The sequence below is a fragment of the Dermacentor variabilis genome, chromosome 10 (genome assembly GCF_050947875.1).
Source record: "Dermacentor variabilis isolate Ectoservices chromosome 10, ASM5094787v1, whole genome shotgun sequence".
In the NCBI taxonomy this organism is placed as follows: domain Eukaryota; kingdom Metazoa; phylum Arthropoda; class Arachnida; order Ixodida; family Ixodidae; genus Dermacentor; species Dermacentor variabilis.
The window spans coordinates 33,180,543-33,202,575 of NC_134577.1; the positions used below are offsets into that span (position 1 = coordinate 33,180,543).

At 46.0% G+C, this 22,033-nt stretch overlaps 1 protein-coding gene across 4 annotated transcripts in view; it reads right to left on the reverse strand.

Annotated features, from left to right (window-relative positions):
- Positions 1-1,778: 1,778 nt before the first annotated feature.
- Lar (tyrosine-protein phosphatase Lar) overlaps positions 1,779-22,033 on the reverse strand; it is a 104,073-nt gene continuing 83,818 nt past the window's right edge. For all 4 annotated transcript variants that reach the window (XM_075672250.1, XM_075672248.1, XM_075672252.1 and 1 more), the window contains 7 exons: positions 20,187-20,280; positions 19,358-19,434; positions 16,755-16,889; positions 14,799-14,924; positions 8,680-8,834; positions 7,135-7,270; positions 1,779-6,431 (listed from right to left, as the gene is read on the reverse strand). In XM_075672250.1, the coding sequence (XP_075528365.1) occupies positions 6,363-6,431; positions 7,135-7,270; positions 8,680-8,834; positions 14,799-14,924; positions 16,755-16,889; positions 19,358-19,434; positions 20,187-20,280 (792 nt within the window). In that variant the 3' untranslated portion in view covers positions 1,779-6,362. The remainder of the gene's footprint in view (positions 6,432-7,134; positions 7,271-8,679; positions 8,835-14,798; positions 14,925-16,754; positions 16,890-19,357; positions 19,435-20,186; positions 20,281-22,033) is intronic.

Below are 22,033 nucleotides of genomic sequence, written 5' to 3' on the forward strand. Positions count from 1 at the left end.
TTGCACGCATGTGCATACTCCCGGCTGTGTCTCCACCTCGCTTCGTCATAGGCCGCTGTAAGGCCGTTTGTTCGACACTCAGGTGATCACCTGTTAAAAAAATTGCCCGTGTGCACATTAAACCCTTACCTCACGCTTTCTTCTCTTGGCGAAGGCCGCTCTTGGAGGTGGCGAGGTGTTTCTATTGTGGGAGAATATAGACGGAACAACGCCGGCCTTCAGTCGCGCCGATTTAATTGGAATACCAATTGCCCGCATTGTTGTGAACCTCCAATGATAATCACTGTAGCGGAAATGGTCCGAACATAGCACAGTTGATTTCGTCGGCAGGAAATTATCTCTCCTCACCACACGGACCCACTGCGCTGCAAGTTTCTTGTCCTTCGGGAACATGTGAAACACCACATCGTCTCAGCCGCCTGTGTTCGAGTAGCCGAATGCTGCACAGAACGAGGGCATGTTGGGCGCCTTTGGCTTTAGACACTCACGCAGCACAGAAAGGAGAAGAACAGTTTACGAAAATCGCAAAAGAAAACAAACGTGAGCGGCGGCAGATCTCTCGTAGCGTCGTTTAGTAAAGCGCAGGACAGAAAGAAACATGCCAGGACGCCGGTCCGGCAGCACGATCCCCGGGAATGACGTCACTGTCGCCGGTTCTCTCCGCCGGCTGCCTCCTCACCCGGCGCTCGGGGAAGCGACAGGGGTGTCTCTGCGAGGGGGGATTTAGAAAGCGATTTCCGCCCCTTATATAACCAAACGAAGAAAAAAAATTCATAATCGTAAATTTTGAGGTCTTATGGAATAATGTATTATGGAATACTTTTGCATTGGAAACAAATGCCACCACCTCGTGACGTCGGCCACAAGCACGGAGTAAGACATTTAGGAGGTGAAACTCCCGTCAGCGCGAGCAAGCGCGGGCGACCAGATAAGGTCACAATTGTTGTATGCGCCGACGGGACCGTATACAGTGGCGGCGCAAAGTAGAAGCCGCACCGGGAAAAAAAAAAAAAAAAGATTGCAGCGCCCGGGCAGGCGGCTTCGGCGCGCTCTCAACGGCGGTAATTTCTTTCCAGGTCGCCAGCACGATAACAGCTCCGCGGGCTTGTGACCTTTTCTGGTCGCCGCAAACAGCGGAGTTTCCACTCCTATACGTTTCTCGCTCCGTGGCCACAAGGTAGCCAGAACTGTAATGGCAATGACCATGTGCTAACAATCTGGTGGTGCTAAAGTGTTAGCAGCAAAATTGTTTTTATCACATTGTAGTTGGAGAAATCATAAGATGGCGCTACCGGTGCTGTTGCCATTTCTGGTGCTCCAGAATTCCGCAACATGCAATGTGTTTACGGAGACCATAAAGCCGTTTAATGTGTACTGATGCATGCATTCCCTGACAAGGTGTGTTGCCCGAGATTTCGTATCACTCTGAGAAACAAGCAACAGGACGAAGCTGTTCCCAGTATCACCTTTTGTTTACATAGTGAATTGAAGCGATTCACTAAGGCATGCAGTTAATGAAAGTTGTGCTGATTTCTCCAATCTTTCCAATTCTTCAATTCACCAAAAGTCGCTCTTGCCTGTGTCAATGCATGTTGCGGAAGAGACAGAAGGCCGGTGTAGAAAATGGAATTGAATTAAGTTTTACGTGCCAAAACCACGAGTTATGAAGCCACCCGTACTGGGGGACTCCAGATTAATTTTGACCAGCAGGGGATCTTTAACGTGCCCTCAAGGCACAGGACATGGGCGCATTGTGGAAAAAGGATGTGACACAAGAGTCCCTGGACATGTTTATTGGATACACTACAACAGACACAAGCCAATCTTGTGGCACAAGGAGGAACACGCAGTTATTCAGAGCAGCTTGTATCATCGTGCCTCTGTGGGCTTTTTCAACACAGCGAGTTCTTCCCAACAGTGGGATTTTTTTACTTTTTTCAAAGTTCCTGAATGGGCATAATGCCATCTGTGCGATATTCTCTTCTCTTTGGTGACTGTCGTGACGGCTAATTGGAACATATTCTTCTAGCTGCCAGTCAATTCATGAAAGTTTCGCACCGAGATGTCAAAGAAAAGGAAAAAAAGTGGCACAGTGTACACCAATGACAGTGACCCCCGCATGCCACCTTCAGGGCATGCAGGATGTTTGTAAAGAATTTAACAATCAACATTCCAGTATGAAAACATAGTAGGCAATATAAATAAATAACTTTTAGCTGACAAAAAGGATTCATTTGATCAAACAGCAAAAGTCTAAAACTTAGAAAGTCACTAACTCTAAGGGCAAATAAATGGCTTTGTAGAGAAAGCATGTAGAAACAATCCACGATTTGTTCTATGAGCAGCAGAAAAAGCGCCACTACTACTACTGTGAGTTACAATAATGGCAATAATAACGATAACATTAAAAAAAAAGTTATGCACAATGGAAGATGCTTCTGAACAGCATTAAAAAATGCAAGAACATAAAGATAAGGACACAGAAGGAACTCTCTCAGATTGCTGGCCACCAATTGGTAGTGCGACGACATAACCACACGCACACGAACCTGGCAATCGCCACATGTCTTGCACTGTGTTAAGCTGCACAAACACCCGGTGGCACTGAATTCCCGTACGACACGCATCCGCAAGGCATGAAAGTTTATATAGGGCACCACAGCTTTCTCCCAACGACTTTTCACCACACACTTTTGACGAGCACACAGTAAAACGAAGATCCTATTCCTCTCTCGGCGTAACACACTTATGTCACAACCTCGTTTTCTTTAAGTATGTCGGTGCGTAAGGGTCGAGGATGCTATGGGTCGGCCGCTGTACGGAGCCGGCGAAAGAGAAAACCACTACGTGATGATATGTCCCTAAGAAGAAGCTCTCGGAGGCCGTGACATGCAACCCATGATTATGTGTTGGCTAACTGGCGAGTGTCTCCAACAGACCACGGAGAAGCCCGATTCCTCCACGGTCAAAGCCGAGGAGGGGGGGGGGGGGTAGTTGTGTCGCACAAAGTGCAACAAAGGGATGCAACCTCGAGAGAAGACTTCGTCGTGGTCAGCTGCCACACGCAGCAGCGCCCGAACACTACAGCTCTAAGTCACATGCACAGTTTATGTACAAAAGACCGCAGGCCAGCTCGTTAGAAACTGTCTCCTCTTTTCTACTTTTTTCTTCCTCGATAATTGAAACGAGCGGGTGCAGAAACGCAAAGTTAGCGGGGAGCACACGCAAGTCGGTAAAGCTGTCAAGGTGTCTCCGCCCGCTCTTGGCGTGACGCAAACTAACGCCGCTGCTTCTGGTAAAAATAGCTACCTGGTCGCAACTTACAAAGGGCTTCTCTGTTAATGTAACAGAATTGCGCACACATACAAACCAGCTTCAGACGCAAAAGTACAAACACAGCTTCTCTCTTTCTCCCCTGCACACCACAGGCATGCTTCGCAAAGATACAAGCGGGGCTTATACCACAGTTTCGTGCATATAACCCACCCTTTCCATGCAATGCCACTAACACACAAATTCCTTCAACTTCTAACCACAAAAAAAAAAAAAAAAAAAAAAAAGAATGGATTGACGAGTGGGGGTCGGGAATGCTTACATACTTCTGCAAATAACTGCATACAATGATTTAATCTTTGTCAAAAACAACTAACAACACAAAGCAATGCTCCAGAAACAATATATTTTTATAACGCTCAGTTATCACGACATTAATGGTACCCAGCATTAAAGAAAGAACCAGCTTTGCATTGCTTTAATGCCACACCACGAGGATAAATTCACATACTACTCACACTGCCACTTTGTACTCAAGCTTTTGGAATTTCTGGTGTGGGTAATACGCACGAAAATGTGGTACGCTGTGCTAAACGAAAAGGTTGGGCCAAAAAACGCACACACCTATATGTTCACAACGCAGATGCTAAAAAGAGCTGCAACAGACATAGCAAACAAGTAAAATGAAGTCATCTACCACATCTACAGTACGCAGAAAAAAATGTGCATTCACATGGATCTGCACTCTGTGCAGGCCATAAAAGTTCATTCTCATAGAAGACTGCTGCAAAAGGCAACACAAGAGAGAAAAAGTGGTAAGATGTATAAATAAGAAGAGAAATAAAACACTTGTAAGGGGGCGTTAGCCTCACAGTAGGAAAAAATTTGCTCGTCATAACTATTCTGTCCACGCATACACAGTTACAGCAAGCAGGCTGCCTAAATTGAAACAGTGACCTAAGTAAAAAAAAAAAAAAAAAAAAATATGAGAGTGCACAATTCATTACAAACAAGACTTGCAAAAGTGCAGGCCGCTGCCATATCTGCATGTGACGTGGCGCCATCTGTTAGGCATTCAGCAAAACAATGGTTTCACGCCAGCAGCACCATGTTATGTAACTTGGCCAGAGAGACACTTCGAGCTAGTCCTTAGAGATTAAGTTTTACAGCACCTGGTTGTTACGGTGAAATACAGTCGCTTGTGAGGCATGTCATCACGAAATACGGCAGCTCAGAGCCTTTTTTTTTAATTATACTTTCAACAGACGGCACCACATCTACTATCAGACACTGCAACGGCGTGCCCTGATCAATATTGGTTAGAACTGCTCAACAATCCAGGCCTTTGTTTACCGATTTTCTGTCCGCCCTCAATGTTTCGTGGAAGTCAACGTGCACTGCAAAGTGATCCAGGGTTTGCAGAGTGCTCGTCAGCTCGTGACCATTCTCCTTTCCACCATCGAAAAAATCGAAACGTCCTTCCCACGGCAACAGTTCTTCTTGACCACGCGTGACACAGGTGCACATGACTATGTACAGAAAATCATACTGAGAGACACTCCCACGCTCTCAACACAATATAAACATATACCAGTGTGAGTGTGTGATGCGGTATGATACAATGAAAGATGATGACGTTAAAAAAAAAAGCCTATTGAACATTATATTAGCTTGGCGCCTTGCCGCATGGCTGCGGTTTGTGCTGCGCAGGCTCCACATGGAGGAACCGTGTGCTGATAAAAATAAAGGCGTCAATGTGGATGCTGAAGGAACGCCGCGGAAAGAAGTAGACGCAGGGAGGCGAAGAAGAACGGTCAAACTTGAACAGAAGTCTAAAACGCTTACTTTCTGCGCCTTAGCTGACGGGGTTGCTGAAGAAATCTCACTGCTATTGCCTTGATGAATATCTGAGCAACAAGGGAGGGAAGTAGGGGAGGGAGGAAAGAAATAGAAAGGAAGAAAGAAAAGCATTGGCTTGCAGAGGATGCAAATTAAGGTGACGTTGCCTTGAGGTAGGGACGTCAGGAGGGGGCTCTCGCATTTTTTCCATAACACGCCAGCAGCTTTGGACCGCGCCCCCCTCGCACCATTTTGCTCCGACCAGCTTGAGCGCTGCGCATGTGTAAAACATTTGCAGAGGGGCATTAAAGGGAGAAAGATGAGTCCTACTGGAGGGCTGTTTTCCCTCAGTTTCTTCCAGCCTCTCTTCCCTTGAAATGCAGAAAGTGGTTAACCTGAGTGACTAGGAAGCCAGACGACACCGCTCGTCTTCTATTACTCACAGATTGCCGCCTTCTTTGACCATTTTGGATGCATTTTTTCCCCTCTTTCGCTTTAGCCTGTGACACAGCACTACACCTGACAGTGCTGGGCCACTCTTTCCCACGATGCTTCTTTTGCTAGTGAACACAGTGGTGTCGCAAATATCCAATGTTGCGTGTTAAGCGATTCCGTTAGTGCCTTTTGGGTGTGGGCACAGGCGCAACGACAGCAAGGCAGGCTTTAAAGAAATGAGATCGTACTAGTGGGTGCTCTAAGAATGGCAGCAGTTGAAATACTATTGAATTTAGGAATGACACGTATGCTTCCCAGGCATGAAACTGAAATGGATGCTCAAAATACCACACCAGGCAACATGTTCCACCTCGCTTCAGGACAAATCCGAATATGAGCTTGTCAACATAACCCCACTGAAACATATTGTATGCCTCCCAGCCATATGTACGTTTTCCATGTTCTTCTTACGGAAACGATGTGGAAGCGATGCGGAATCCACAATTTCTGTGTGAATGAAGCAGAAATTTGTGCGGAACAAGCGGAACGTGAACGGAGACGTCTCAACAAGGAAACTAAACGTGAAACTAGAATCTCGCGAAGGAGCAAGTTGTTGATTCAGTGTGTGCGCGGTGTGAAGAGGCATGACCCCTGAACTGCGCCAGCACTTTTCCACAGCACATCCAGCACGCACTTTTTTTTGTCCACACGGCAGTACGTGCCGAGAGTGCACGGGAAAGCATGGGGAGGATCATTTAGGTATGCGGGCCTTGGAAATCCGCAAGGAGCTCAGCTTGTTTGCAAGGCTCTCCGGTTCAATTTGCATAGTGGTCAAAGCTGCTCATGTACTCCAGTGCAGCTCTGTAACAGAACTGGTACTGATCCTGCAAAGAGAAAAGAAACATCCTGTTCAGTCAAGTGATACCATTTAGGATGAGTTGAGGGCTACAGAGCATATGTAATACTTCCATTCAGACAAACATAATAAGGCTCAAAATTTTAATTGATGATATTAGCTTTGTTGCAAGTCCAATCTTACTCCCTCATAAATGTCTTATCAGTCAGTGCAGCTGACTATAACTACAGTAATTTAGTGAGAAACAAGGAGAGGTGCCCGACCATATAACTCGTATTATATGCGGACAAAACTTTTTTTTTTCTCATTTCCCAATCTAACCTCGTACTATATGCGGTTTGCATTATACATGGGTTTTTACGGTAGTACATGTTAGAAATCTATCAAAGAAAACGAAAGGCATTTTCTGCCTTTTTATTGTGTGTGTGTGGTGAAATATACGACACACATGTGGTTTCAGACAAGATTACACGAACCAGTGCAAAAACACGAGTATAAGACGGTATCACAAGTAAAAAAAAAAAAAACAAGAAAAGAAAACAGCATTGCATATAGACAAGCAGAATTGACATGAAATACAAGGTAAACCAAAGCTAAAAGGCACATTGCTGTCATGCTGGGAAAGCGGTTAAGCCACGAAAGGAAACGTGACATTAAAAGTCTGCACAATGAACACATGTGGTGACACAAGTTAAAGTATGGAACTGCGACTACAAGTTCGGGACACTGACCTCACTCTGGACCATGCCCGGGCGCTGGGTACGAAGGGTGCGCACTGTCTGGAATATGTCTAGGACGCCCTCACTTTGTAGGCGCTCCAGTACAATGCTCAGCGTGATGAACACGCCTGTCCGGCCGACACCCGCACTGGAATGGGGAGGTCGGAAAAATACATGTAGGAAGACGGGAATGAATGCTTTCAGAGCTCTTCCAATTAACCAAAAATGAAATTAAAGAAAAAAGCAATAAAGAAAGGAAAAGAAACTGGTGAAGAAAGGAAAATGCCTACTTGCCCCCCCCTCCCCCCCCATCACAGGCTGGCACGATGCCAAGCCTTTGTTACTGCCAAGTCCCGGCCCCACGCTGTAATGAGTGTTAGGAGATGAATCGAATTTAAGGAAAAGAACATAGCTCCAGGAACGCCTGCTACGAAGTACCACACTTCTGTATACGCAAGCCTGTATGCTCAAATCTTGATACAGTAAGCTATCGTCAATCCGATCCCAGCCGAAGGTTCCGGCCTGTGCTCATATATTTCTATGAGCTCAAACTTTCATTACTTCGATCCTAACATTGGCCTTTGCCGGATTTTTCAAACTTCACCTCATCTGTGACCTCAATAGTGAGCAGTGTCGGTCCCGGCTGAGCTTACAGGACAGTGACACACGTCACTCTCTCCCGTAGGAAAAAAGAAAAAATGTATATTTGACCTGTCCTAGGAAGGTTTTCAAGTAATAACAGCAGCTCCCGATGTTCGATTACAGAATTTGCCCTATTCTCAAGTGCAGCTTTTTTTTTTCCCCAAGTAAGTTAGGCTGAAAACCATGTTAGCGGCATTCATATATCTTGCCTCATAACACAGCCGTACTGTGACGAAACTGCCTAAAAAAAAAAAAAAAAAACGCCACCATTGTGCAACACATATTAGACCCTTGTCCACATTTCTTGCTAAAAAGTTGGGTGCCTGCTGGATTTCTGGTTTGTTTGGGAGCTTTATTGTCATTTCTGTGTTAGTTTTCTACCTCGGACAAATACTGCCAAATGAATCAGTAGTGTGTTTTAACGTTTTTTCTGCATCTTATATAAATCATTTTATTTTGTTACAGTTCCTAATGTATTCCTATATTATTTGCATTGTACACATTGCACTTACGCTTGGCCTTTTTCTTCCCCCCTATGTAACGCCCGAACGGGCCGTTAGGGTACTCAATAGATAGATAGATAGATAGATAGATAGATAGATAGATAGATAGATAGATAGATAGATAGATAGATAGATAGATAAATCGGCCCACCAGATAATTCAATCGATTTCGTCAGTCCTGTCAGAGTCAATTTAACGGAAGTAAACTGTAGAACCAACAGATACGTTGAATTATCAGATGCATAAAGGAAATCCAAAACATTTCTCGCCAATATCAGGATGTAACGAATGCATGCTTCTAATGACCACTAGGCATAGTGAAGGTACTTTCATATTGGATCTGACTTCGTTCAATTGTAATGTCAAGCCAGGTGAAGGAATGGGGAAGCGATCACAACGCCCAATCGCTCACCTGCAATGCACCGTGATCGGTCCCTCCTGTCCAAACTGCTCCTTGGTCTTGTGCACCTGGCCGAGGAACTCGAGGTACCCCTCGGATGTCTTCGGAACACCCTGCTCGGGCCAGTCGGTGAAGTGGAATTGCCGGATGGTTCGCGATTGGCCGTCCTGCATTGTAAAGGCCGCAATGAGACCAGCACGAAGGAGCCGCCACCGTTCGAACCTGCCAGCTTTAACATTTGAAAAATTCGTACCGTCGAAACCAAAAGGTACTAAAATTTGGTGATAAATAACTAAGGCTTGTTTCATTGGTTGGGATGATGACTGTTTATGAGATATTTTGCAGACTGTTCTGTAGGGATGCTGTGAACAGGTTCGCGACAAGAATATTCGCAACAAGGAGCATCAGCACCACTAACAGAAATGTTCATGCAATTCATTAATGAAATATTCATGTAATGGCGACTGAAATTGTCGTTCGATCATACATTGGTTTTACACATTTGTGCTGCTGCTGCACAGGTGCGTCTGTATAATCAACAGACCCGAAAAAATGAGTCTATAAAAAATTGGTAGGTGACTGTGTTTGTATATTTTGGAATAAGTTATGCCCTAAAACAGATGCAAATGAAATATCGTTAAATTATTCGTGCAAATACGACAAAAATTGGGCATTTTACAAAAGAATGGTAAAAATTGGCAAATATTACTGCAGTACTGGCATCCTGTGCAATCCGTCTGTTTCAAAAGATTCTGAAGCATTCAGAAGTCAACACTGTCACCTTCTCAACTTTCACTTCTGCATGAATGCCAACATAAGAATGACTTCAGTGGACAGTATGGTTCATACTTAGAAGGAAACAATAATTAGTATTCAAGTCACTTCTTCAAATCAAACTTCATAAAGCTCAACCAAACCAATAGTAACTTCATTGCACACTATGATTCAGTCTTAAAGAGAAGCAAGAATTATCCAAGACAGCATAGACATTTTTTTTTTCAACTTCACTGAGCTAAATGGATGTCATCTCTTTAGTAGAGACACAATGGTAAAATATATTTCGCCAGGCCTTCACGTAAGATCTTACCTGCTACGGGGTTCAAATATTAGTACGAACAACACCCAATGTTTCGGACTCCCTAGGGACTACGAAAACTTTCAAAAAATAGGGCAGTCAGGAAAAACGAATGCATGCCTTTACTGTCCTGTAGCTCTGATCGCTACAGCCAGAAAGTAGTCTGAAGGCCTGCAGTGCGCTTCCAAAGCTGGTTGTCCTTTGTGCCATCTATTACTGTTTGAGATTCCAGACACCGTGAAACTTTTGACAAGAGCCTCAAACGAAACTGCATGCCCCGTGTTCAACATTTGTGCACATGTCGCTTGCAGCAATGCCCACTCAATGAGCCCACAAGCACAATGCAGCTAAACCTGCTAAACAGCACGCCTCAGCACGACTGATACCATTTAGGCATGCTGTATCTATGCTATGCAATTGAGATCTAGTGGGATACGATGATGATGACGATGCCATCATTGGCGAGAGAGTTTAAGTAACCAAAATATGGGCGCGGCCTCTAAGATTGCCGGAGAAATCTTGTAAGCCATACACGCGGGTATGCGCGTGGCACTTAGTGAAACACTTTTTCCAAACACAGTTCAACATCGATATAACAAACTTCAATATAGCAAAATTCTCAATATAACGAAGTGTATCTGCATGTGATTTAGATACAGTCAAACATCGATATATCGGACATGGAGATATCGAATTATTGCATATATGAAACACTTTCTATATCACCTGGAAAATCGCATGCATATAATTTTTTTCATTACGAACAGGGTCGGTCGTAAAATGGATATATCGAACTCCGACATCCCTGACCATGTGTGCCCTGTGGACAGGTGGTGAGCTTTTCCGCAACGCCCTCGAAAATAGCGGTGGGCATTCCCGACTGCTGCACACTGCAGCTGCACACATCGATCGCGCCGAGGGCACCGTTTGAACGTAGTGGCGTACGCGGGGTGGCTTGGCTTGGCTAGTTCGACAACACCAACGCAATGCATTCGCCACGCTGACTCCACTTCGGTGCCGCGCCTCGCGAGAACTGGCGGTTTGCATCCGCAAAGACACGCGATAGTGCGCGCTCACTGGGCTCACTCATAGACGCTTTGACAGATGCCACTTGTTACTGACAGTGTTTCAAAATGCTTCGATTGATGGATGTGGAGATTGCAGCCGAAGTAGCGGCAAAACAAAGACGCTGCCGAGGTTGATCGCGCGAGCGCCGATGTTGCCCCACTCCCAACTTCAACTAAGGCTGTAGCTGCTTTGGCCCTTCTATGCCGCTACTATGGCGCAATAGAGGGCGCCGGCCTATCGCTTGTGGATCATTAAGACTATGTGGAGGACACTGTGTTTAAGCAGGCGGCTGCCAATAAGAAGCAGGCTAAACTACTGCAGTACTTTCAGCCAAACAAATAAATACTTTGTGTGAAGCATCGAGTATTTACTGCACCAGGATTGGGGCACGATCGGGGGTCGTTGTTCGGAGCATGCAATTGGCGTAGACTGCATCGACTTTGCACGGAAAGTCAGAGCGGCCTATGATAATTGCGCGCGGCGCAATCGAACGCATGCTCCTGACAAAGTCCGCGCAGCCTACGCTAATTGCGCGCGGTGCAATCGAACGCGCGCTCCTAACAACGATCCCCAATTGCGCTTTCGTTTCATTGATTTGCAGAAGTTTTTGACGCGTTTTTTACGTGACCTTATATATAGAATTCTGGCTATATTGAATTATTTCGCAATCACTGCGCTGTTCGATACATCGAAGCTCGACTGTATAACGAAATCTCACTGCTGCCGCATATTAATATCAAGCCACTAAACGGAAGCTTCTGTGGACGCAGATGGTCAAAGGATTGAATTAGAAGCGAGTGCTCGCAAACGCACCTCTCAAATCTCGCACTGCCACGACAAGAGAAACCGCAACATGTTTTGTAAAAAGGCCTATAAGATCCCATCGTGCCCCACACGCTGTCTCTTTTAGATGCGATTGATAGCAGGCGAGGGTGAGACAAGAAAGGCGGTGGCTTCATGAGTGCCACCTTCCTGCACGAGCAAAGGGAAAGAGGAGAGGGGAGCGAGCTTGTGGCAACACAAGTGCGCACGAGGGACGGGGAGAGGGGAGGGGGGGGGATAGGTTGGCGCATGTCTCGGCTTCTGGTGTGCGTCTCGGCCATGGCTGCCGAGAGGCATAGCTGTGCTGTAACTGTGGCTGTAGCTGTGCGTATGCGCTCAGCCGTGCCTACAGCACGGCTGAGCTCATACGCACAGCTACAGCCGTGCCTACAGCACAGCTCAGCCAGCTCAGCCGTGCCTACAGCACGGCTGAGCGCATATGCAGCCGCGCACCCTGCTTTAGAGGTGATCTGCAGAGTGTTCAAAGAAGAGTGGGTTTGCCGAAACGGCGTGCCATCATGCAAGCTATCTCCCCTGAGTTTAGGTTTTAGGTTGCGTAATCACGAGTTTTGGTGACCTGTTGGAGCGAAAGGCAGACGAAGCATTCGCTCTCCCGTGCCGTCGCTTTTCATAAAAGCGTCGTCCCAGTGCGGGCAACGCTATCAGCTGTTTGGGCGGATAGCATGCGAAGGAGTGGCTGGCTTCACTTAATTTGTACCGCTGATGTGAAGACATCGTCAACGTGGCATGAAATTCGTTGCCGACTCCCAAATTCATCAAAACAAATTGTTTTCTCATTTAAATTTGCTTTTCTTCGATTGTCCAATTTGGAAGATTCTGCAATTCCCTTCCGTGTAAGGAAAATCAATCGGCGACTCTATTTATTTGCATAAAGGGTAGAATTTCTGTACAATGACATTTCTATATTGTGGGGATGCGCGACTCTCGCGCGTCCCCTGATATGCTTTTCCCGCATGGCGCGTCTCCTGTAATCCGGCTTCGGCGCGTGGCCTGCGTGATGGCCGCGGCGGTTGTGTGGTTGGGGCGCAGTGCGAGAGATGGCGCGAGGGTTGCGCTGCTAACGCCGCCTCACGGCAGGGTTACTTGGGGGCGCAGGGCAGAACGGGCTGCCTCTTCCCCGGCGGGTCGGCTGAGAGCGTGGACGTTCCACGCACGCGGCGACCGATGCTTCTGCGAGACCGCCTCGCGTGGCCGCCTTCGAACGCGCCACGATTCGCGTGACCATACACGCGAAGGACCAGGCGTTGGGATCCAGCATGGGGCGAACATATTCGCTCGCTTCCGGTCGCGGTGAGTCAGACTTCTAGATTTGTCGCGCGCCCATCGGCATGTTTTGTGGATAGCAACTCGGCTAGCAGGCACTGATCTATGAAAGGTGCAATAAATGCCCTTGTGATTGTTTGCACTACTGTGTTGTCGTTCCTTTGTCCCAAGAGTATGGGTGTGAGAGACCCCACAATATAACGAAGCAAATTGCCGATTTTACCGACTTCGTTACATTGAGCTTTAACTGTATTCACACTCCAAAGTGGGGGCGCAGGCCTTACACGAGGGCAGGCCTCAGACGAGTAAATACGGTACAAATCCAGTGCTTCCTTTACGAGTGGACAACAGTGTATGTAACAGTTTCCCATGGGGCCTGCACAGGCAATATTCTTAGCCCTCTGCCAATGACAAACGCAACACGGGAGTGCAGCCGCTAGAAGAACCAGAGTGAGCGCTACGTTGGATTTCAATGCGTTAAGACAACCACAAGTTATACAGACTGGCTCAGACTTTGCCCAACTCTAGCTGTCCCTCACATACTCCACTTTATAGGCAGCAGGCAAGGTCAGAAACCTAGACATACTTCGCTTACTGCTGGCATTTGCACTCTGAAAACAATGCATTACCTGTGGCCGAAGGCTAAAGGCGTGCTATTTGGCATAACATTACCTCTCATTCTTTTTTTGGCATCATAAATATGAACCTATTTAACAGCAAATGAGTGGAGTGGCATGCTTCCGGTACAGCAGCTACAGTGCACCGTTTGCGCTTGTGACCAAAACATGGTATGTCGCGCACTGGATGCGCAGGTACACAGATGATACAGTAGACATCTGTTAATTAGAGCCCGGTTAATTTGATCCCAACCGAAGGTCTGAGCTGGCCCCGATGCATTTCAATGGGTGCAAACATTTGTTATTTCGATCCTAAAATTATCCTTTGCGAGATAATTTGAACTTGCACAGTGAGCACACACACACACGTCAGATTCCTATTGCAACTTCAAGAGTAACCCCCAGTAGCGACCCCTTTAGCGACCGCATGTCTCGGCGGAGCTTAGAGGACAGTGAATGTGTTGAACACACGATATCTCCTGTCGAACAAGGCTGCTAGCAACCTGTCTTAGGAAGATTTTCAAGCAATAATTGTAGTTCACAATGTCTGATTACAGTATTTACCCAGTGCTAATGCGAGTCTTTTTCTTTTTTCTTTCACAGAAATTGAACTATAAACTGTGACTGTGACGTTTGTGCGCTTTACCGCATAACTCGCTGTATTGCGGCAAAGCCGACTTCAACTGCCTTGCGGCAAAGCTGACTTTAGAAAATGAACTGCCACTGTGAGACACATATTAGAACCTTGCCTATTTTTCTTGCTATAAGATCAGGCATGCTAGATTCCTACTTTGCTTAGGAGCTTTAATGTTATCTCTACATTCGTTTTCTATTTTTACACATAGAAAGCAGACACACGTTTGATTCGGGGGCGTGTTAAAATTGGGCAAATACTTTAATTAAGTGAATCAGCGGTGTGTGTTGACATGTTTTCTGCACCTTGTTTAATTTGAACCGACAGATAATTAGACCAATTTCATCGGTCCCGCCAGGGTCAAACTAACAGAACTCGGCTGCATGCGACTTGAGGTAACCTTACTTCCAAATGCCGTTGTTGTAGTATGCAGAGTTGTTATTCGATAGGAAATGTTGCACATAAAAAACAATGCAGAGCCAAAGATGCTGAGTGAGACAAGTGTGATGGCACTACATGTGTAGCTTGCACACTGTTGCTTGGTAAGTTTAAAACAGAGTATAGCGTGTTTCTAGGCTTCTAGACTTATTAGCAGCTTATTTTCGGGCGGAGCAGAATGCAGGGGAATCACCTTGGCGTCGGTGACTTTGAACTCCCTCAGGATGTACTGAGGCATGTTGTACTCTGTTATCGGGTCAACCACGTAGTAGAGATACCGTTGGGAGTGCTCCGACGGCCAGTACTGGTGGCACTTTTCCTGGGGAAAAAAAAAAAAAAAAACCCAAGAAGAAAATAGAGTCAAGTACGGCCAATCAAGAAAAGAAACAACCACATCAATCCCACAAAGCTTAAACACCGTTCCACATCAAGGGAAAAAGAAATTGTGCGGAACCCACACATGTGGAATTCGGCGCAAGCAAAGCTTTCGTGAGCCAGAGAGGCAAAATGGTGCATCAGGACAAGGGATGCGCTGCAGGTTTCAGTGACAAATTCCCGTAACTTCTAGTACCTTCATAGTCAGCTAGAAGGGCACATGTTCTATTTTTATGAGCAAATTGTTGCTATGCGACGCACCTAATGTGCCAAGTGTCTTGAAGTGGTGGCTTGCACAAGGGAAATTCGTAAAGGTGTTTTATTCTGCATCTTAGACATGTATCTGTGACCTAATGGTTAGAGCATTGGGCGTCTGTGCCAAGGGAAATGGGCTCGAAACCAACCATTGGAAATGTTTCTTTACACACGCACACACACATGCACACACGCGCGCACACACAGACACACACACGCACGCGCGCACACACACATGCACGCACACACACCACAGGCATGTGTCAAGGTCACCCGCAAGGTTACATACGGCCAGGCAGCCAGATACAAACCACAAAGTTGAGGGGAAGGGCTAAATAAAAATATAGCTTTCATTAGAACAAGTTGTTCACCTTCATTTTTGGCCGTGGAAGTACATTCCCAATAAAAAACATGATTTAATGTAAATCGAGTAAACATAATCAGTACAGTAATTAACTAATTAGCAAAATGCTATATGATGCTATATGGCCTTTGCGTTAAGTTTCCCAGGTTTAAATCAGCAAACTCGGCATACCAGAAATTATACACTGGGCTTTGCAGGGTAAAAGAATGTTTCTTTTAATACTGCTCAGCTGATTTCACTGCCAGACTATACATTTTTGAATGCATAGTTGGTGCGTGAACAAGTGGCTCGCGATATGTCCAGGGTGCCGGCTTAGTGTGACAGCTGGAGGACACATGCAATGAAGCTCTTGACATTCATGCAAAACGTGTACAGAACCAGGCCACTATCAGTTTGCGCACGCGATTTTCAGGGGCTACAAGTCCTGTTGAGCACTTGGCTGCGAGAAAGAGAAACCACAAATTGGAAATAAGTTTGAAGCTAGGTACTCACCAGTATGAATTTATAAATCCTGGTTTCACCCCATGATTAGCTACATATAAATACTACAATTGTATTTTTGAGGTGAAGCGACAATTTTACTTTCAAAACACATACATACACTCAGACAGGCACGTACACAGGCTTGTTTGAAAGCTGGAACTTTGATACCAATACTTACACCTGTTTAGACTGACCTAGCATTTAGAGGTCAGTTAGTCAGTCAGTTTCCGATGTTAGGTTTGTTTAGACTGACCAAGCATTTCCTATGCTATGTCTGTTTAGGGTGAGCTAGAATTTCCAATGCTAGGCCAGTCGAAACATTTCACATTTGGGCCGCTGTCATGCAGTAAAACCTTTTGAATCTTAGTCTCTGGCTTCTTTAGAATATTATCTTGTCCATCATTACAGACAAATATATTAACTAGGCCCCTCCCTGCAAAAAGACGCCATTATTATTTGTAACATAATAGCACGGTGGTAGAGGAACATCAAGAAAGTGTCTCTACCTGCCTTTCATTTTTACATCTCTTGTGGCCTATGAAGCTTCATCATGTGGTAAGGGTGGCTTTCTTGGTATTGCAGTAGAGTAATTTACTAATATAGCTCAACCTCTAGTGTCTAGGGTTAAATCGGTCCTGTAGCTATCACCGAGGGCATGCTGCAATGACTTACCCGGCCCATCTCCTTGAGCTTGGTAAGCATGACAATGATGTTGGAGTTGTGTTCCCAGACCATCCGCCAGAAGTCGTCTGCGGTCTCTGCCATCGGCCCCTGCGTTGCTATGTATGCATTGCGGTACCGGTAGCCCTGAAATCAAAATAAAGACTGTGAGGATACCGAGCCCACGCCAGGTGGCAGAGCCAGCCTCATGCACGTGCAGAAGGCAGGCAACCATGGTGTAAACGGGTGGCATGCACTGGAAGCCGGTGGTGCATGGGCCGGGACAGAAGATGGTGCAGCTCATGAGTGAAGACTGTTCGCAAGGAAGTGGCCTTGGTGAAGTGAGGTAGGTGGTGCGGCAGAACGGGACCCGGACTATGTGTGTCGGTAAACCTCGGGATCACGCCAGACTAAATAAAATGTATGTGACAAGATAGTTGAAGGGCAAAGTGTTGTTGCAAGCAAGGGAGCCAAGCCAAGCCACACAAAGTGAGGCGATTTACACTTTATTGCAAACACACCATTTGTACTTGGTTGAGCTGTGAAAAGGGGGTTAGGGGTTGCCCAGCTGTGCAATTAAAAAATTCAGTGCCCTTCCACTTTGCAAAAAATGATGACCAGCGAAGCTGTGCATGTGGGCTTCTCAATGCCGAACTGCACCTTTGCCACAGGTCGGCCCGGTAATGCACTATTTTGGTATCGGCACACTTATAGACAGTGCTTAAAGCCTGCTTCGCCTCCGCCGGGGGTCGGCCCGGTAGCGCACTTTTGTCACATGGTAGTGACGGTCGAGAAAACAGTAGAAATAGCCAATGAATGTTGGTGTACGCAGCTGCTTGGACAGTCCTGAGCCAGTCCGAGATGACAAATGGAAGAGCGCCCGATGCGAACTACATATGGAGGACATACAGGGTGATGGACGTGAACGTTTAAGGTGGTGGCAGCAGTAGCTTGCAATGTCTGCAAGCAGCTGTGTTGACGAGGCAGCAGCAGCCGCCGCCATATTGCGGTAAGAAGCGGTGGCGCGGAAGGCGGCTGTCGGCGGTGCCACCGATTCCTTGACCGTATCCTTGTGCAAGCTCCTGCTGGCGCTCATGACGAGTGCATTCCATCTATTGAAACGGCGCGCCACACAGAAACACCTGCCCATAGCCTCTCCTCCTCGAGCCCTGCGCAGCCTGTCATTGGTCACCTCCTCCTTCTCCTTCACCGCCACTTCTCTCCTTCAGGAGAGAGAGCACTTTCCTGGGTCTGCCCATCTTATCGGTGGATCGGACACTGATCCCACTGGTGCATGCCGTGTTTCTCATCTAGGAGTGCACGTCAGAGCACAGGTCATCGCTAGGTGCAGTCAATCCCCTACTGTGCTCCTCCTCACCAAAACACCTGCGCCACGATGCGCGCTCCTAGCTGTTGCCTCTCTATGTCTCGCCTGGCCTTTCCTCCTCTCTACTTCACTTCGCATAGCAGCGCCGAGCTTTGAGCGGACGCCGGGCACAGCTGGAACACAAGTTTAAACAGCTCCGCTGTTAATAGCTGCTGCAAGACGCCTTCGTTGGAACAAGATCCCCATAACAGAACTCAGACACGTTTACCATAGAGGTGTGTGATGCAACATTATCCTCCGGTACCAGAACTCCCACTCCCAAGAATGAAGACCCTTAACAAAACAGCGGGACATGGACCCATTATGAAACTGTAACTAACGCACTCTGTTTTCATGTTAAGGATACAAGAAAGATACAAGAAACGAGCGTGACCTGAAGAACCCTATACACTAAAGAAAGGAAGCAAACAAACTAATACAGTCAACTTACATTATTTTAACACTGACGAGATCGAAAAAAATTGATCAAATTATTTGGCGGGTTGAATTAAACAAAATTCTGCAAAGAACATCAAAACACATAGCTGATTCACTTAGCAGTATTTGCCCAATTCTAATGTGCCTCCAAATCAAATGCGTGCCTGCTTTCGATGTGTCAGAAGTGGAAAACTAACGTAGAGATAACATTAAAGCTCCTAAAAAAATTTGAAATCAAGCAAACCCAATTTTCTTAGGACGAAAAATGGGCAAGGGCCTAATATGTGCTGCACAGTGGCAGCCAATTTTCTAAAGTTGGCTTCGCCGCGATACAGGCGTGTTATACGCTGCAGATGCGGGTTTTGGCCCCATATTCTATGAGGGGGGGGGGGGGGGGGGTAGAAGGAAAAAAAAGGTGCACGTTAGAATCGGGTAAATACCACAATCAGACAATGTGTGCTACCGTTATTGGTTGAAAAGTTTCCTAGGGCAGGCTGAAAAAAGGCATTTTTGATGGGAGATGATGTGTGTTCCATGAATTCACTGTTGCCAAAGCTCTGCCAAGGCAGACGCTTCCAGGTGTATGCATGCTCAGTGGTCAAGTTTGAATTATCTAGCGAAGGCCAAGTTTAGGATCGAAATGATGAAAGGTCGGGGCCATAGCAATAAATGGGCACAGGATGGGACCTTCGGTTGGGATTAAATTACCTGGAGTAAAATCAACAGAAGTTTATCATACTTGAAGGAAGGGTAATCACAGAAGGGATTCAAGGATCAAGGCCGTCAACAAGTTGGACATCCTTCAACTTACATCAATGAAGCTTGCATTGATGTAATCTGACCCGTCCACACCCCTTATAGGCTGTAGACAGACCCGGGTTGATTCATCTGCAATGTACATGAAAAACAAATCAATTGTGAGAACTGCCACAAAGAAAAGGTTTTACTTGGAAACAAAGAAAGCCCCCTGTAGTCTACTAAACCCCTTCGAAAGCAATAATTTCTAATTTACAGTCATCAACAAAAGGAACATCTAGCTCGTAATAAAGATAATATAATTGGAACACTTCTATTTCATTAAAAGATAGAAAAAAGGCTAATACAGTGCATATTAGGCTTATATCTATGCATTAAAAATAATAATCTGACTTCCTTCTGTCATAAAAAGCTATACAATTGGGTCCAAAGTGATATTTGAGTGTTCCCTTATCAAGTGAGCCATACTGTATAGCACAATGCTTAAAACATGGTGCAATCAAAAAGCTTAAAGCAGTCCTTCAGTTGTCATGGTCTTTGAAGAAGGACAAATATGAAGTTGAATCAAAACATGAGAGCCCACCCACGTTTATGTATTTTAGGCTATTGAGGTCACAAGTGCAAATGACATTCAATTTTTTATGAAATTTTGATGTCTTATTGCCGAATCAGTAAATTAAGTAGTGCTGCCTATGCACCGCAACCCAAACGTCGGCGATCACGTTACATTTCCGATTAGAGTACCCGATTTTTTCAACTAGTGCATGCAAACTAAAAACCAGCATATAAAAGAAATTTTTTGTTTGAGATCAACCATCCATTATACAGGAGCACCTTAGCCATTTTAGGATTGCAAGACAACAAGCAGAATCACGGGAACTTACAAGGCAGTATGTTCATCAGCCGGTTCTTGAATTTGTTCACGGGGAGGTTTGCACTGACAAACTTGTTGGCTTGCGTCTTCATGTTGGCCAACTTCTGTAATGACAAAACACAAAACACAGTCAGAGAGACATGGAAGACTGTAATGACAAAACATGAAACACAGTGAGAGATACATGGAAGAAATGCGGCGGTGCAAAATGATTGAAGACGAGGGCAGCAGAACAGAGCACTACCCACAAGTAATAGATGTCGGTCTCCTATAGGTCACCTCACCAGGTTCTCGCATTGCAAATAGCCAATCACGGTGCATGAATCATGCAGTGACGATCAGTGTCTCACCATGAGGGTCACAACCAGTGTACCTTCTAGAAACAGCTGATAATTATAATGAAAGCCCGCAGATTCTTTTCATCGAAGGAGCCAATTTGGTGGCGAGCGAGATTATGTCATATTCAGGAATGTCGCTCAAAGTGACTTGGAGAGAGGCTCCTCGAAGGGAGGTTAGCTTGCCACCTCGTACCACTACTCTATGATATTTTCTTACTTTTATCTTGGCTACTACTAGACCACTTTTAAAATGATTGTAACAGAACACATTCGCATTTATTCGAATATAGGCCGATACTCTTTTCTTCAAATAATCATATACCAAACTCTAGGGTCGGGTTAGATTCAAGAAATTTTAAAAAATATGCACCAGTTTGTAATTGAAAATGATAAATATGGTGCACAGCTAGTGTCATCTAGAAAAGTCAGTATCGTAGGTGCTACTAGCCACGTCAGTAGCCAACCAAAGTACACAAGCGACGCCGCCATTTTGACCTGTGTCGTATCGGTATGGTGGCTAAGTACTGGCGTGCAGCGTGGCGTTATCATAATGGCACCCAACAGGCGATACCTCAAACTTGTACTAGCCGTAGAGGCACTGTCAAATGTTCAAGCTGGGCGGGACATCAGCATCGATGAGAAAAACGTCCGTCGTATGAGGGGGGCAATGGGAGACGCCTGAACGGGAGCGGCTGTTGTACGCAATCTATGCTATCTGGGGTCAACATCTCCCTCCGGGCCGTAACAATGTTGCCAGCCGTCGAAAACAACTTTTCACTTGGTACGCTCATTGCTGGAATGCCTATGTACTTCATGGCCATCTTGCACAGTCCTGGGAAGTGTGGCTTGCCTGTTTCTTTCCAGAATGCTAGAGGGTATCGGTCCTTACTACAAGTGGTCTCTCGAAGGTACTGCTGAAACTCCTCAATGTTGGCTGTTTAGGGGGAGTGTCTTCTTTCTGATGACGCTTCCAGCTTCTCAATGCCGTCCCAGGCACTGCCGATGCGCTCCTTGTGAGCTGTAGATGTTGATGCTTCAGTACAGACACTTGATGCTTCTCCTGGAAAGCTCTGCAACTCAGTTCTTGCAAGCTCCAAGAGCCTTGTTTCCTGGAACGTTTGAGCACAAAATAGGTTTTTAAATCTTGGGTCACAGGCTGTTGCTAACACACTCCTTTTGCTCGTCCTGCCCTTGAAACCAAGTCCTCATGCTTTTCAGCAAGTTTCCTGCAAGCTCTGAGGTGTTATCCTCGGCTGCAATGCAAGCTTTCAGGACCATTTGTGTTCCACAGAGAAATGGTACTAGTGACGACAAAGTTGCATGCTTCTGGCCACTAAGATCTTTGGTCGCCAATGCGATTGGTTTAATAGCTTTGACGAGCCCAGCCACTGCTTTTCACTCCTGTGGCGTCGGGTTGGGCACAGTTGTCTCAGAGGTGGCAAGCTCTAAACAGACGACTTCTTTCAGCTGCCCAAGTTGTGAGAGCGTGTCATGCTCACTGTTCCATCTTGTTTCCACG